Source organism: Meles meles, chromosome 18 (assembly GCF_922984935.1).
Source record: "Meles meles chromosome 18, mMelMel3.1 paternal haplotype, whole genome shotgun sequence".
In the NCBI taxonomy this organism is placed as follows: Eukaryota; Metazoa; Chordata; class Mammalia; order Carnivora; family Mustelidae; genus Meles; species Meles meles.
In genome coordinates, this window is record NC_060083.1 from 46,594,831 (window position 1) to 46,612,170 (window position 17,340).

Below are 17,340 nucleotides of genomic sequence, written 5' to 3' on the forward strand. Positions count from 1 at the left end.
AGGGGGAAAGAGTGGCGCCTGGCTCCCTACCTTCCAGCAGTTCCATGAAGATGTTGACCCAAGGACCTTCCTTCACAGCTCCATACAAAGGGACGATTCTGGGGGAAGTCAATCCTGCACATGCCACCAACTCCTCTGCCCGAAACACTTCGATGCGCACCTGGCAGGGCCCAGAGGTAGCTGTGAGTTGGGATGCGTGCCCAGGCTGTTTCCCTAGCATCCTAGCAGGACCCTCCCTGCAGGGAGACTCCCAATCCTCCCTGCCCCACCCCACATGTCGATTCTGAGGCCAGGCAGGGTCCTGGTGGGCCCACTGGACCCTCAGAGACTAAACTGTGCACCCTGGGGGTCATGTTCCACTTCTAGTACTTGGTTAAAGTTCTGCACTGCGGAAGTGTGTGGAAACACTTAGAATCATACAAAAAACTACAACCCTTATCCAGGCCCCTGGCATGCTGCCCACGCTCAAATCTGCCAAACATAGAACTCCCCCCCACCCCAGCCCAAATGGCTGGGCCATTTCTAGGACGTGGGACCTTTTGTTTATCAACATCCACATCTATTTCCCCAGAGGCCGGGTTTCCATCGTATCTGCAGCCAAAGCCGATGTAGCCAAGATCCTGGCTCTTGTCAGCACCCTTCTCAGCGCTTTTCTCAGCTCGGAATTATTTGTCTTTCCCCCTGAGGATGAAAATGTCCATGTAGACGGAGCAATGCTTGTTTATTCTGTTTGCAGCTGTTTCCCCAGGATCTGGGCCTAAGATGAGGCTTCTCAGGGGGAGGGGCTTGGCCAAGGCCCCTCCTGCAGGGACCACACACTCCTCTGTGTAGGGGCCAGCATAGTATGGCAGGAAGAAATAGGCCTGGGACACAAACATCCAAGATGAGAGACTCTGGCTTGGCCATTTCCGAAGGTAGATCACTTCCCCTAAACTCTCTCTCCATAGGCAAATGGTGGTGACAGTGGTATCCTCTCCCATGTAGGGTGAGGATTTGGAAGGATGATATTCAGCACCAGGCCTGACAACCCGTGGGTGCTCAGGAAATGTAAGGCGCCCCCTTCCTCCAGCTCAGATAAGAGCAGCTTATTAAACAGTATTCTTAACAGAGCCGCGTCCTCCTTTCTGGCTGGCGCTGGTTCTCGTGTTAGCCTTGAGAGGCACCACCAGGGGGCGCCAGTGGCAACCAAACCAGCCTGGAAGAAATCAGTCAGGACCTGGCGGGGCTTGGCTGGGAGACCTGCTGACTTGGCAGGAGATCTGCCGAGGTGGGGCTTTTGGGCTTTTGGACTTTCGCCTATCAGTGGAAAATGTCTTCTGGTTACAGAGTATCTGGTTTGGTTCATCAACTCGCATAAACTTTGACTCTTTGTCAGTGTTTCCAGCTCTGAAGCTGTGCTGGAAAGAATTTGCCCTACAGGACTTGGATGAGGCGATGTCTTTTAACTCTCTGGCTCCTGCAGCGTGAGTGGGGGCAGTCTGGGGCACCCCAGAGGACTCGGCTGGGCACTGCAGTGTTTGGTACTGGAGGGGAACTGGTGATGGCTGTGGGGCATCACACAAACTACTAGCTCCAGACGGTTCGGTTTCAGTATCAGCTTGTGCTCCAGTCTTTAGGGAGCTGGGTTTCTGGAGGCTGCTGTGATCTAAGTACTTCAGGGGGCGGGGGTGGGGGGTGTGTGGTCAGGCATTACCTAGCTGCCAAATCCACAAGCCACCTCCCTTGGCTTAGCGGCCTGCATGCTGACCCTGGGCATTGATTTCTCCTTCTTGAGACTCTCCCCTCTTTAGTATTTGTATTCATTTTACTTCATCCATAAACAGAGGGATAATCACGATTCTGTGATCTCAGGAACATAAAATGGGTGAAAACACAGTACAGGGCCCATAGGAGTCCAATGAACAGAGGGCTCCCCCGTTATTCCTCTTCACCACGGAGCTATTCTCCCCTTAGTCCTGGGTCCGCTTCCTCAACATGTGTCCGGGCTGCCCTCACTCATGTACCTTGCTGATGGCAGCTTCTACCATCTTTAGGCCATGGAAATGTCCCTCCCCCATTACACCCCCAGCTCGTTTGGGGCAGGTGCGTGGATTCTGCCCTTCTGTGTCCAGCCCCTGGCACGGTGGGCTTTGTAACAGCTGGCTGGATTTGGCCAAGGCCACACTAACCCAGATCAGTGGCAGAGCCGAAAGGAGGCTCCCAGAACTCCACGCTCGAGCCAGATGTTCTTCAAGGAATGGTTCTTACCCCTCTTTGGGCCACAGAACCCTCTGAAAATCTGATACATGATACAGAACTCCCCACCCAAAATGTGTGTAAACACACACCGTATACAAGTACGCCACAGAATAGAGTTCCAGGAGCTCATGCGTTCTGTAACTTCACCCACTGACTTCTGCACTGGCTGAGGAAAAGCACTAGAGAGCTGTCTATGTACCAAAAAAGGAAATGTGGCCATGATTTACTATTGCATGAAAAACATGGCACGGCCTCTAGAGTATGATCTCATTTTAATAAAAGAAACTACATGTTTATGGGGTGCCTGGGTGGCTCAGTCGGTTGGGCGTCTGCCTTCAGCTGAGGTCATGGTCTCAGGGTCCTGGGATTGAGCCCTGCATTGGGCTCCCTGCTCAGCGGGAAGTCTGCTTCTCCCTCTCCTTCTGGTCACCCCTCCCCCTGCTCTCTCTCAAATAAAATCTTTTAAAAATAAATTATATGTTCATAAAAATATAAATTTATATACATATATAAAATCAAGTCTAAAAAGTCAAAGGGCAGGTACCTTTGTGAATGGATTGGGGAATAGGGAGACTTTTGTGTTTTGGGGTATCCTCTGGATTATTTTGTAATGGGCCTATGTTTATTTGCGATTAAAAAATCAAACAAAACCTTAAAAAACAAAACCCCCTACATTAAACCCTGGCCTCAGGGCCAACTGGCATCCAACCCGATGTTGGATGTTCTAGATGTTCTAGAAGGAGGACCAAGGAAGTGCTGTTGTACCACGTGCTGGGGGGTCCTCAGAGAACACCGGAGGAGGGTACGCAGACTTGTTCTGACCCCCTGTGCCCCCGACCTCCGATCCCTGCCCCCTCCCCCAACCCTATCCTCTTAGCTGGGAACTGTTTTTCAGATCTTCCTGCTGAAAATGCTAAAGGACACCTGTGCCTGCCCCACTGCTCCCCCCAACCCCCCGCTGACCACCTTGTTGGCAGCAGTGTGGGCCGTCAAAGAGCCATCCCACTTGAGGTCGTGGGGCAGGGGGGAGGGGGCAGATTCTGAGAGCGGCCGGCTCGAGCGGGCCTGGGTGGCAGTCCGGCCTTGGGAGCCCACTTGGTGTGGCTGGAGCTTTTCCGCCTGCCTTGGGGAGGTGAGAAACGGAGTATCTGTCCTCTTCTACTATATCAGGGTTGTTTACCTTGTTGCCTGGACTCCGAGAACCTCAGCAGGGCAACAGCTGAGCAGCCCAGTGACTAAGCTCTCCCCAGCACTGGGCCTGGGTTTCTAGGACGCTTCACACTCTCACTCTCCTGCCACCCGCCCCTCAGGAGGGACAGCTGAGCCTTCTCCGATGGCCTGCGTGTGGGGTGGGACTGCGGCTGAGGAGGTCAGGCACGGAGCCCTGGCTTCCAGGGGAGGAGGCTGACCCATGCACTGCCAGACTGTACACTGGCCCGGGGCGGAGCCTGCTTGTTTGACAGGGTATGTCTGAAGTTTGGGGTAATACCTACGGATAGTCCCCTCCTGGCCTGTCACCCGGCGGCCCAAACCCCCAGACTTGAACATCCTGGCCCACACACAAGCCAAGGTAGGCAGGTGATTCACGTCCCCACGTGTGTCCTCAGCGCCGAGAGCCACAGCGGTGGTGTCCCCTGTGCACGGGGCCTGAGCGGGCAGGCCCAGCCTGATCTGGCTACTTGGTCTTCTTTCCTCTTGGAGAGCAGAGTGTCCCTGACAAAACCCACTTGAATACAAGATCCATCACTAAACTAGCTTATGTCCCTTTATTGTGAGCCAAGAACGTGTCCCAGGGGAAGGTTTCTCATTTCTGCCTCCTGTGGCCCTGGGCACTAGCTCTGAGGCTGAGTTTGGTCTGGGGACAAGGTCAAGGGAGCTGAGAGCCAGGGTAGGAGAAAAGACATCTGAAGGAGAGTAGGCCTGACACTAAGGTCTGCATTCTGCTGCAGGGCCCAGACAGGGTCCCCTGACCAAAGGAGGCCTTAGTGCCAGGCCTCGCTGTGTGGCTTAAAGCAAGGCACACGACCCTCTCTGGTCTCTAGGTTTATCACTGGGGAAATGAGGGAGCCGGAGAGGTGATTCATACCTCTGCTTGCATCGAACCCTAGGACCACAAGCCTCCTCCCCCAGCCCCTTCCTAAAGACTGGTTCACAGCCGAACTCTAGAGACAAACAAGCCTGGGTCTCTCGCTGTAAGTTGCATTTCCTCATAATGTCCACCTCCTAAGACCTCTTATTCCTGCCAGTGGGAGGCAGAGCCCGGACTCAAATCAGATCTGACTCCCCAGTGCTCAGCCTCATCCAAGAGGCACCTGTTAGGTACAGGCTACTGCTCTGGTCATTACGTTCCGGCCCAGGTGCGAGCCTCCCCACTGTGCAGTTTAGGGGTTTCAGCTCAACATGAATCCCACGATGCCAACTGCCTTCCAGGTTTGGACTTGTCCCTTAAGGCCCTGGCAACAGGAGCGGCCCAGGACGTGGGCGCACTTGTAGACTCCGACACGCACGCATACCAAATGCAGCTCCCAGGCCGGGACATGTGGTGGACACTGCTCCCTTCTGGGGCCAGCTGACCCCAGGGTGCCTGGCAACAGCCAGCCTCCGTTCACAAGTCAGACCATGGCTGCCCCGGGATTGCCCTTGCAAGAAAGGCTGCTCTGCAGCTCCCAGAGCCCGGCCATAGCTTTTTCTTTGCCACGTACCTTTTTGACGGCACACTGAAAGCCAGTCTGCTTGTCCTCCATCCTGTGCACTTCTCCGAAGGAGCCTCTGCCCAGGCAGGGCTGGCGTGTGGCCCAGTGGACCTCCTCTCGGTACTCATAATCCACCGGCTTGAGTTTCTGGGGTTGGCAGGAGAGTGAGGCCCGTGTCAGTGGCCAGGACAGCAGAGGGACGAAGGGCTACAGTGAGGAAGGCTGTGGGCGGCAGTCCTTGCCAGGCTGCAGGGGTGAGGCCTCATAACCCAAAACATCGCCAGGTCTGAGGCAGGGCTCTGAGGGGCAGGACCAGCGGGGGTCACAGACATAAGGTGAAGGCAAGGGAGAGCTTCGCGGGTGGCCCAAGTCTAGCTGATCCTTGTGATGAAAGATCCTTCTCCCCAGGCTTTGTGGTTGTGGAACAGAAACGGAACTGTCACCAACCTTGACACTGAAAAAATATAGCTCAGGAGCTATAAGGTAAAGGAAAGAGAAGGACTGCGAAGAGGGCTAGGGGGCAAACGATCATGTCACAGATGGACGGAAGAAGGCCCCCAAATTGAAGTCTGCTGAAATGACTTAAGATTAACAAAGCTCTCCAGCAGAGAACTGGGGTGCGGGGAGAAGGCAGGTCAGGGGTAGTGCGGATGCACAAAATCCTTGTTTTTCATAGCGGGGGTGGGGAGGGAACGTGGTTAATAGAGCTAATTCCTGTTTCTCAGAATACGCGTCACTGATAAAACACACACACGAGAGCGATAGCAACAATGAGCTAACCAACCAGAAGAACTCAAGATAGAAACATCTAGAAGGCCTGAGAGCGACCTGGAGGTGGCATGGGGGATACTGCCTCTTGCCAAAGCCTTGCACTTTCCTACTATCGGACGTGTTGTCACGCGCACAAGTGACTTCCATCGAGAGTGGAGACCCTCCCCCCACCAAGGCGAGTGGATCTGGCAGGTTTCCAGGGAGGCTCCTTCCCCCAAGCGGGTCCCACCTGACTGCCAGCCGCTGCTCTCGGCCCCAGAGTGGGTGGTCCCCGGGGCAGGTGTGTGGGGGCTCCCTTACCTCCGTCAGCAGGACTCCCTCGCTGTCTTCCGTCTCGGGGCTGGGCTTCCGGGGCTTGGACCCCCCTGCCGACCAGGTCTTAGCCAGGCTGGCCAGGCTGTGGGCCTGGCCGGAGCTCACGCTGCCCTGCAGAGCGTGCACGAGGTACTCCTCCACGGAAAACTTCTCCCGCGGGGTGCGGGTCGGGCAGCTGGGCTCCAGGCGGGGGCTGGGCACTGGCTTCTGACTGTCCGCACGGGCCAGTTTGCCCAGGTGAGAGCCAGACAGGGGCTGCTGGTTATCTACACAGGTCAGTTTGTCTAGGAAGGACTCTAAGGGGTGAGGTTTCCAGGGCTGGAGTGGGTGGAATGGGAAGGGATGGGGCAGTCTGCTGTAGGGGAAGGGGTGAGCGGGCTGGGGCAGGGGGCCGAGATCCTGGGGGTGGTGGAGTTTCCACACATGATTCAGGCATTGCAAGGGGCTGATGAGTTTGTGGAGTTCTGAGCGAGGCAGGGCTGGCCGCAGGCCCTCCTCGAGTTTCTTAAAGCATAGTTGGCCAAGGCCTGGCTCCTTCAGAGGCTTGGTGAACTGGAGGGCGTTTCTAACATACAGAGGGCCTAGTGGGGATTCATCCTCCTGTGGGGAAAACACAGGTGTTAGGACACAGGGCTAGAGCCGAGGCCCGGACGCTAACCCGAAGGCCCCGTGAGCCTGGTGTCTGGGCTGTGGCAGCGGCTCTCACCTGTACGGGGACTGTGCAGCTCTCTTGCTCCGGGGTTCTGGGAAGCGGTTTGGCTAAGGCCACTCCGGCCTGAGCCAGGGACTTGGAGCTCTTCTTCCTGCGTTTCTTCTGGGCTTTGCTGCGGCGCTTTCCCTTCCAACACACACGGGCCATCTTGCCCTCCGTTGCATGGGCCACATTGTTGGGGATCTGATCAAGGCTCTCGGACTGGCTGTCAGAAGGGACAGGTACGCATGTCGAGCGTGAGGAGGCGGGGGGTGGGACGGCTCAGGTTCAGGTAACTGCAGTTAGAGTCCTCGAGACCCAGAGGTCAGATCCCTGCTTGGCGAATGCGGGAAGGTGCCTAAAGCCCAAGGAACCTCAGTTTTCTCATTTGTAAAATGGGCGTAGGATTTCCTGCCATGCAGACAAAGCTGGGGTTTAAAGCAAAGTGCTCATTTAAAAAGCCTACCTCAGCGCCTAATCCCCAAGCAAGCTTCCAACACACAACAGTTATTACCACCGTAATGGGGCGCATGGCCATGATGGGGCGCACGCCGGTCTTCGGCGGGAATGGGTGGATGCAAGGTTCCCTCACTGCTCTCCAGGGTGGGCTGTCCCTGGAGAGGTCCCAGGGGGCTGTGGGGGCGCACATAGGACTTGGAGGGCCGCACTCCACAGCGGACATTCTCAGCTCTGACAAGGGCTTGTTTCCATGGCCTCTGGGAGGGGGACAGGGAGTTTGGGCACCTCCACCCCCATTGGCTCCTGGAGACACCTGGTTTCTGGGAACGTAAGTTGCTGCATAAACACAGACACTATGGGGGCACCTGGGTGGCTCAGTCGGTTAAGTGTCTGCCTTCGGCTCAGGTCAGGATCCCAGTGTCCCTGCTCAGTGGGGAGGCTGCTTCTCTCTCCGCCCTCATGCCCCCCTCATACTTGTGCCCCCCCCGAAATAAATAAAATCTTAAAAAAAAAACAACAACCCAAAAAACAAGTCTGGGCCCGTTACTGGGGAGCCTTCCCTCCTCGGACGGCCTAGAGGCTGCCTACCACCATGGACGCAAGCTGGCTCTTGGTATTAAGGCACCAGCCACAGATAAGTGTCTGAAAAAGAAGCTGCTAAACAGCCGTGCAGCAGACCACAGCCTCAGCTGCCCTCCTGTGACCTCACTGCTGCCCCCCACAAAGGAGGCAGAGTCACACCAGTCCGAGGGGGCTGCCAAAGGCCTAGGGGCTCTCAGGCAGCTGGTCTTTCGGCTCAGGCCCCTCAGGAACCCCTAACCCTGGGCCAAAAGGCACTGGGGACAGTGCAAGGCTTCTCATCAAACACTGAGCAGTTCTTGGTTCAAGGGCAGCAGGCTTCCCCGCAACCTTTTCCCATCACTAGCACTTTCCAAATCCCAATGATTAAAAAGTCTGCCTGTTGGTAGAGGTGGGAACTGTCTCCGAGTTCAACCTGCAGTTGGCCAAAAAAATCATCTTTGGGGATGGGGAGCCTGGGAACAGAGCCTCACTCTGGCTTCCTTTCCGTGGGGCCACCCAGCTGCGAATCTGTCGGTCCCCCCTCCTGTTTCCAAACCCTCATCCCTCCTTGGATGTGTCTCGCAGGAGAAAAGACCCCAGCAGGTTTCTCCCACAGTTGGAGCGGGCCCCCAGGCGCCTGCATTCACGGTCACGCACCAGCGGGAAAGTCACTCCTGTTCCCAGCACCCTCCCTGCTGATGGGAAACAAGGGGGAGCAGCAAGGACTCTGAGGAAAATAAAAATAAAATGTCAAGCTGATAGGACCCAGAGGCAGTCATCCGCACGCTGTGAAAAGCTTTTGAAAAGCTCCTTTGGCTGACAGAGCAGTTCAGCCAGGAAAACCTGGGCAGATTCCAAGAGCTGAACCACAGGTGCTGGAGGAGGGAGCCAGGGGTCACTGGGGAGCGGCCCGGGTGAGCAGCCGGGGGAGGGAGGATGCGGTTTCGGTTCCCTGGGTCCCACGCGGGCTGGCCTCCTCACCTGTACTGTTTGGACCCAGCGATGAAGATCCGCTCTGAAAACGTGGGGCTGAACTCTTGGCTGTTCTCACCTTGCGAGCAAAGGACAAGAGGTTAGATGAGCAGGAAGGAGAGGAAGAACAGGAACTGGGCACTGAGGAGCGACGCGTCTCACAGATACCTTCTCAGACCACCTGCCTGCCAGCCTGCTCCCTGCCAGCGCCAGCTTCTCTCGCCCCACCTTCCCACTGAACAGGAGCAGAGGGGGTGCTGAGGGGTGCCCTCCTTGCTTCACTATCCGTACTGCTTAAGTGAGATCCACGGAACACACCCAACGCCGCGGCCGGCACATAGTAACGGCTCAATAAACGTCAGCGGTCGTGTCCATGTACGCATGTGTATGTGTGGACTAGGACCATCACGTCCCCCATGGTTCTAATTTGTATTCTCTCCTCTCTCCTCAAAAGCCAGCCAGACGGGAGTGGAAGACAGGGGAAGGATGTGGATATGTGGGAAAATGCCACCATCTCCCCAGGCTGTACCCCAAGAAAGCTCCTTGGAGGGCAGGGGGTAGCGAGGAGCACTTCCGGCCTCAGCCAGGCACCTGGGAGTCTCAGGCTCTGGTGGCAGCCGCCATGCCGAGTCATGCAGAAGTACTGGGAGTGGAAGCAGAGACGACCCGACAGGCCCCACCCCACACTGGCCTATGTCCCTGTGCCGGCCCCGCAGGCCGAAGAACAGGTGTTCATTCTCTGGGGCGGGGCCACCTCAACGTGGAAGGTGGTGAAGGGCCTAGAGGCCCCAGAGGGGCTTTCCAGGAGACCTGGCCTTTCCTGTCTGGGGCTTCTCCAGAGATGCTCAGGCTGTCCAAGGTCACAGCACAAGGCCGATGGCCTGCCTGACGATCCTGCCAAGAGCCCCGGGACTGGTGACGTCTCCCGGCTCTCCTCCCCTGCTATGGTCATGATGGACAAAAGCCTCCACACACCACCCCTCCCTTCTGTGTTCCAGTCCCCAGCACGGTGACAGCTCCTACTTCGACTCATTCTTAGCTTACCCCCCACCCCAGCTGTGTCCTGTGAAAATCTCTGATAGCGGTTGCCCTGACCTCCCGCCCCTGTGCCCTGCCACCTTGGCACAAGGACTGTGCCCCCCCCCTACTCCCCCCGCAGGCCTGCCTGCCCTCTGTCACCAGCCCCGGCCCTTACATTCGGCCTGGGCAATGATGGAGATGGCGGCCAGTCCTCCCTCAGAGCCTTCTTTGGCGGTGCCTTTGGTGATCACGTCGTTCAGGATGTCCCACTTCCCGCAGAACACGGGGCTCTTCTCTACAGCCTCGAGCTTGGTGACGGGGCCTTGCTTCTTCCCCATTGCCTGTGTCTTCTCCTTGGCTTTGGCGAGCTCCTTCTGCTGCCCGGCAGCCGAACCAGGGGCGCCCGGGCAGGCCATTTCCATCACTGCCATCTCCCAGGCTCACGCTCACCCTGAGGGACCAGAACAGACTGGGTTGGAGGAGAAAAGCAGGGAAGAGGCTTTTGGCCTCCTCCTGCCTCATATACTGATCTTCCAAACACCCCAAGTAGCCAAGGAGTCAACCCTTGGCATGAGCCTGCACCCCGGCTCCTCTTCCTACCAGCCACACCGCCACAAGCAGACTCCTCCGCGCCGCCCAGCGAGGCGGGTTCCTGCCCACTTCCTCCAGGACGGCCACGGCGCGGACATCTGGGTTTGTTCTTTCTTGTTTTTATAAATAACGGCCGAATCTCTTTCTGTTGTTTTTTAATGCTGCGTTTTGCTCCCCTGGAACGTGGTGGTAGATTCCATACTCCAAGCCTGCCAGTGACCTCAGGGACTCTGCACAGACCGTGCTTTCCTAGAGGACATGTCTACACCGGCCACGGTGGCTTTTCTCCAAATGGGGAAAATCAAGTTTTTGTTGGGTAGCAGGAGGTAGATACACGTGTGTGTGTGGAGGTTACGTGTGGATATATACATTTTATACATTTCAGATATATGGCATATTAAGAGGGTCTACAAATCGTCATGCAGATGGTAGTGCCGGCACTCGGCTCCTCTCCCAGGACACATCTGTCTGTGGCCTTCCAGAAGGAACTGACAGGCTCCCTTCTGTAACATCCGCACTTGTTTGCTGAAAACCCCTCCCAGGTATCGTATTGGGAGTGGAGCTTAATAATTAATTAGCGCACCCAATGCCAACCTACACCTCTAGGACTCTGAAGACAAAGCACAGGGCTTCCCGTCTCCCTGCGTTCTACCTCCGGCAGTCCTGTGCGTTCCCCGGAAGCCCCGGGGGAGAGTGAGCCCCGGGCTGAGACAACCCTGTGCAAACAGCACGCAGACTCGAGCTGTCATGAAAGAGATCTGCACCAGTCTGGGATGGCTACCACGTGGGAACCTTTTGAAAGGCTGGGCCTGCGTGTTCCCGAAGCACAGGTCCCTCCAGGTCGGGACTTGCTTTCCGCCAAGCCTGAGAAGGCACCACATTCAGAGAGGTTTTTAATAAGTGCTCTCTGCTGGCAGGCTGGTCTAAAGCTGTGGCTAACAGATGGAGTGTCCCCTGCTGGCAGGGCACTCAGCCCAGAACACAGCTCTATTCGCTCTCGGGCAGAAAGGCAGGCCGCGTGAAGGCAAACTATCCACCGCTGGCCCTTTGCCCTGGGAGGCGAGGAGCTGACCTGGGACGGTGGGGGGCTGGGCATTGCTAGGCTGAAGCCCTCTTCCTATCGAGTCCGCGGCCCTGCAACAGCCACGAGGCACTGAACCAGCCTGACTGGGGGGCGGTGGGTAAGGGGGTAGGAGAGGGTGGGATGGGCTGGTTGGTCACTACTAATTTGATCCTTCCAGCTCTGCCTTCAAGGGTCTGCCGATTTGGAACTCAGAGCAGCACCAGCTTTCAGCACAGATGCCTAGGCTTGGCCCTGAATGCTGGATGCTGGGGAGGGGCATGGGCAGCCTCATCGTCACCTGATGACCTTGAGAAGTCTAAAGGGTGCTCTGGCTTCCAAGTGCCCAGCTGTCTCAAGCCTCTTATTTTTTTTCTTTTTAAATATTTATTTATTTATTTAAGAGAGAGAAAGAGAGAGGTGGTGGGGCAGAGGGAGAGAGAATCCTCAAGCAGACTCCTGGCTGGGTGTGGCACCAGACATGGGGCTCAATCCCAGAACCCTGAGATCAGGACCTGACTGAAATCAACACTCGGCCGCATAACCAACCGTGCCCCTCGAGCGCCCTGTCTCAGCCTCTTTGCCAGGGGAAAATGGGTCTTAAGAAAAAATCCCAAGTCCTCAGAACCTAACACTATTAAAGATGGGCCGAGAAGGACCTCAGGAGTGCTTTAATTTCATTTTCACTCAAACAAACTGGAGCTAATTAGGCGGAAACTTGCCCAAGGTCAGCCAGCCTTGTGTGGCACTGCAGGCCCAGGATGTAGAACAGGCCCAGGACCCAGAAGCCCTAGCTCCAGGCTGTGGCTCCCCCTCCCCGAGTCTCCTGGGCTCCAGGCAAACCCCAGGGGGAAACTCATCGCCTTGTTTGGTCAGAAGGCTCCTGAGGGCGGGGGTGGTGCCCTCATAGCAGGGCACGGATGAGATGATTAATGTTGGCTGGATGGGGGTATCTGAGGATGACCTCCAGGGACAGGATGACCCTGAGCACCAGGGATGAAGAGAAAGTCCCAGGTGAGGAGTGAGAGATATGAGGCCAGCCGACAGGGCTTGCTGCGAGGGCACCCAGCTGTCTGAGATCCAGCTGTTGTGCGGTTCACACGGCCTGTCTCGGCTGGACAGGGCTCATCCTGAGCTACGGCCCTCCAGAGAGGCTGCGGGGCTGCCCCTCACCCCCCAGGAGCCATCATGTTGCCTCGGCAGTGAGCTGGGCCCATGGCCAGGGGCCCTGATCCTTGTCTCCACGAGCATGCCGGGCTCCCTGGGCCCCTTCTGCAGCGCCCGGATGACTCACCCAAGAGGCTGGCAGGCAGACAGAGGAACAGGCAGGCCACTGAGAGCCTAGCCCAGCAGCTGGCAGCTGAACCTGTGAAGGGCACGGGAGAACAGGCTGATCCTCACCTCCCAGGGGCACAAAATCACAGCCTGGGAGCTGTACAGCTTCTCCAGTGCCACATGACCATGACTCAGACCCTCCCTGATAGCCTCCAAGTTCAAGAAGCTATTCTAAGGATACTCTGGCCTGACAGCAGCTCTCCTACACATTCACACATGTTTGCTCCCTCCCTCCTTCCCCGCTTCTACAAGGGTGCTGGCCTACAAAAAATAGGGTTCTGCACTGAGCCTGGGACTGCTGGCCAGGCGGCCTTCCTAGGCCTGGTCTTTGCCCCTGGCTTGTTTTCTGGGGCTTGCTGCCCCAGACCGCTTCCCTGCAGCTCTGCTCCTTCGTTCTCCTACAGCCTGTGGGGTGTGAAGACCGAGCCAGTTGTGTCTCTGCCTTTGAAGGCAAGTCCAAATCCCAATCCATTACTCAGTCTGGACGCTTGCCCCGGCTCCACTCTGGTCTCAAATGCATTCTGCTCCTTTGCTCATTGTCAGAGCTGAAGATGTGGGCACTGGTAACAGCCAAGCCCACTGAGTTCACCTACAAGGCCATGGAAACCGAAGGAGAAAGGAAAGGCGTGTTACTGGTTCAGTATTCTTTTAGGGCATTGTTCGTCTGCCTTCTCTGCGGTCTCGATGATCCCCTGGAGAGGTCTGGGCATATCTGTGATCTTTGGGCATATCTGTATGACATGCCTGCTGTGGGCAAGGCTCCTGGGCCCCGAGACAAACTTGGCTCCCTCACCAGCTAGTAAAGCTCTTCTGTCTGTGTTGGGATATATATATATATTTTTAAAGTAGGCTCCATGCCCAGTGTGGAGCCCAGTGTGGGGCTTGAATTCACAACCCTGAGATCAAGACCTGAGCAAAGATCAAGAGTCAGATGCTTAACCAACTGAGCCATCCTGGCACCACCAAGTTGGGGAGTTCTTCATGTGGGTTCAAGGACAGCTTTAGATGGTCTGTGACTCGCAGAAACTATATACGGTTTGTATTTTTACAGGGAAGAGGTTCACAGCTTCCATCATATTTTCTAAGGGTCTGACATTCCCCCGAAAGTTGCTACAGTCTCCTTAGAAGATCAAGGCCATGATTCTGGCACTGCTCTTCCATGACAAAGAAGAGCTCAATAATGCAGCAGTTTCCCACCTAACTGCAAGTCAAAATAACCAGATGATTCTAAAACGCACTTGCCCTAGACCTCCTGAAACAGTTGCTGGGCAGTATGCCCAGAATCTGTACTTTTGTTTGTTTGTTTGTTTTAAAGATTTTATTTATTTATTTGACAGAGAGAGATCACAAGTAGACAGAGAGGCAGGTAGAAAGAGAGAGAGGGAAGCAGGCTCCCTGCCGAGCAGAGAGCCCGATGCGGGACTCGATCCCAGGACCCTGAGATCATGACCTGAGCCGAAGGCAGCGGTTTAACCCACTGAGCCACCCAGGCGCCCCCAGAATCTGTACTTTTGACAGGTTCTCTGGGTGATTCTGTGCCAAGAGGTCAGAGACTACCATCTGATCCCTGGTCTATACTGTAAGGCTGTGCTGTCCAATATGGCAGCCAATAGCCACATGTGACTATTTACATTTAAATCGATTAAAATTAGGGGCACCTGGGTGGCTTAGTGGGTTAAAGCCTCTGCCTTCGGCTCAGGTCATGATCTCAGGGTCCTGGGATCCAGCCTTGCATTGGGCTCTCTGCTCAGCAGGGAGCCTGCTTCCCAACCCACCCTCCCCCCGCCTGCCTCTCTGCCTACTTGTGATCTGTCAGATAAATAAATAAAATCTTTAAAAAAGTCGATTAAAATTAAATAAAACTTAAAAATCAGTTCCTCCATTACACTAGTTACCATATTAGTGCAGATAGAGAACGTTTCCATCACTGCAAGAAGTTCGATGAGACAGTTCTTGTTTAAGACTATGATAGTAGGGGCGCCTGGGTGGCTCAGTGGATTAAGCCACTGCCTTCGGCTCAGGTCATGATCTCAGGGTCCTGGGATCGAGCCCCGCATCAGGCTCTCTGCTCCGAAGGGAGCCTGCTTCCTCATCTCTCTCTGCCTGCCTCTCTGCCTACTTGTGATCTCTCTCTCTGTCAAATAAATAAATAAAATCTTTAAAAAAAAAAAAAAGACTATGATAGTAATGTTTTCTCTGACAGCGAAATTTCTGTTCCTAGGATTCTGTGACAGGACTGGAATTTAGGCTAAATGAACTGCCGATTAACTGGAAGCTACAAAAATATGTTTTATTTTGATCTTCAGTGATGATAACCTTCATATTTCAGTTCCCTTTTTTAGTAAGTGCAGCAAAAACACCAGACTAGGAACCAGAAGATCTGGGTTCTAGCCTTGGCAACTTAAAAAAAAAAAAAAAGCAGTGGGACCATTTCTGTCAAGTGAAATCATAGCTCAACGCCCAATATATAAAAGAGCTAGAAGCACGCAAATGACATGTAACTCACATGAGAACCAGCTGCTCTGCCTGAGAAGGTGGGCAGGAGCCTCACATCCTCAGCTTCCCTTCATCCACCAAGGATTTCTGTGGAACGCTAGGTCCTCTTCTGAGGAAGAGAGTTTGAAAACCAGTGGCCTAGGAAACCTTCTGAGGTCTCTTCTAGTTCCCCAAATATAACCGATTTGTCAGGATCATTTGAGGGCAGGATGACCAATTCAGAACGATCACTCTTGATATTCACTAAGCCCCTACCATTATTGACCTCATTTTCAGTTGTGAAGACTGAGGCCTGGAGAAGGCCAGGGGCCTGCCAGACCAACCATACAGTTAACAAGTTGCAGAGGTGGGGCTGGACCCACGTGGCTGTCTCCAAGCCCGCACGCTCAACCTGGAGCAGGCCGCTGAGAATTCCTCTCTCGGCTGCTTCTGACTTGTTCTGAGGACTGGAAGAGACAGATTCCGTGAAATGCCAGTCGGTCTGCCTGGCCCACAGAAGATGTTGAATGAAAGTTCATTCTCTTGCCCTTCATCTGCCTCATAAATGCCATCACTGAGACAATGGGACTTCGCCGTGTGGGCGCGACAGAGTCAAGGTGTTCAGCTGCAGCTAAAGCATCCAACACACTGAGCCTTGGGTCTCCGTATATAAAAGGCAAAGAAAAACCTCTGTTTTACAGGCTCATCTTGGAAATGTCCACCGAGGGACCAGGGCAGACCAGGGCAAATCCCTCTCATGACTATTTCATCTGGAAGTAAAAACTTGTCCTCCTCTGAATGCCCAGAGGGGACAAATAGCAGAAGTAGAATGACTCAACTTCCTTAATAAGATATTAGTTGAAAACCAATCTTATTCTGATGCTTCCTCTTTTAAGCCGTCAGCTTGCCTGGCCACTAGGCCACACTGGGCTGGCTTCTGCCTATCAAGAATGAGGGGCTGTGCAGGAGGGGAACCAAGGTCAAGTGCCAGGCAAAGTGAGCTGGCCTGGGAAACGCAGCCATCTGGCCTGGAAGACCCAGAGATCCTCGTACACGCTCAGCGCTGGCTCCCCTTTCTGCCTTGCCTGCTCTCCCCAGACTCCCCCACCCCCGGCCTCTGTTCTGGCCAATCTGCTCTTCTCACTTGCCTGAGCACAGCAGCAATGGGTAAGCCTCGGATTCTTTTCCTTTGCTCACCTTCTTGCTCTGGTAGAGAATGCCTTCTTCCTTTATTAATACCTATCCTTTTGGGGCGCCTGGGTGGCTCAGTGGTTTAAGCCGCTGCCTTCGGCTCAGGTCATGGTCTCAGGGTCCTGGGATCGAGTCCCACATCGGGCTCTCTGCTTGGCGGGGAGCCTGCTTCCCTCTCACTCTCTCTGCCTGCCTCTCTGCCTACTTACGATCTCTCTCTATCAAATAAATAAATAAAATCTTTTAAAAAAAAATACCTATCCTTTTTAACCTAGCCCCTCAATGAAGCTCTTGCATCCACTGCACAGGTGTTCAGAGAGGGTCCCCTAAGTGCCAGGGCCTGTACTAACCGGGATCATTCACTCAATGTCATCTGTGCGTTGGGCATGCACAATGTGCTTTATCCATTTTGATAACTCACAGAAACCTTGCAGGGTGGGTGATATTATTCCCATTTTACAGATGAAGAAATTAAGGCTGTAGGAGATGAACTTCCTGCAGAAAAAAATGAGTGCCAATTTATACAACTAGAGCAACTATCATGGGATTAGAGCTAAAGCTTCCTGGCCCTTTCCTCGGGGACCCAAGGATTCCCAGTTCCATTCTAGAAGAAAAGCTTGTTGACAGACGCCCCTGGAACATCAAGGGCCTGAGCGGTATTACTACCATGTGGCTATTACTGCTCCCATTTTGCCCACAGGATCTGCCCACTGTTCGTATTTAATTGCTTGGCCTGTGTAGGCAGGAAACACAAGAACTGAAAATGAGGGGTCTCCTATAAAAGTCAAATCAGTGATAAACTGGTCAGACTTCTAGGTGGATTACATCACCACATGTTCCTGAGATGTTAGAATGTTTGACTTGATTAGTTTTAACAGGTCATTCCATTTTCTTAAAACAACAACAACCCCCCCCCCCCCCCCACACACACACATAGAAGGCACTCATGCAGGGTTTCTAAACCAGCC

General features: G+C 54.5%; 1 protein-coding gene across 2 annotated transcripts in view; it reads right to left on the reverse strand.

The window, feature by feature from the left end:
• MAP3K14 (mitogen-activated protein kinase kinase kinase 14) overlaps positions 1 to 17,340 on the reverse strand; it is a 52,501-nt gene that overhangs the window by 18,930 nt on the left and 16,231 nt on the right. For both annotated transcript variants that reach the window (XR_006815793.1, XM_045983723.1), the window contains exons 2-7: positions 9,896 to 10,171; positions 8,710 to 8,779; positions 6,724 to 6,934; positions 6,003 to 6,617; positions 4,941 to 5,078; positions 31 to 160 (exon numbers count right to left, since the gene is read on the reverse strand). Coding sequence is in view for 1 of the 2 variants with exons in the window: in XM_045983723.1 (XP_045839679.1) it covers positions 31 to 160; positions 4,941 to 5,078; positions 6,003 to 6,617; positions 6,724 to 6,934; positions 8,710 to 8,779; positions 9,896 to 10,151 (1,420 nt within the window). In the remaining variant the exon portion in view is untranslated. The remainder of the gene's footprint in view (positions 1 to 30; positions 161 to 4,940; positions 5,079 to 6,002; positions 6,618 to 6,723; positions 6,935 to 8,709; positions 8,780 to 9,895; positions 10,172 to 17,340) is intronic.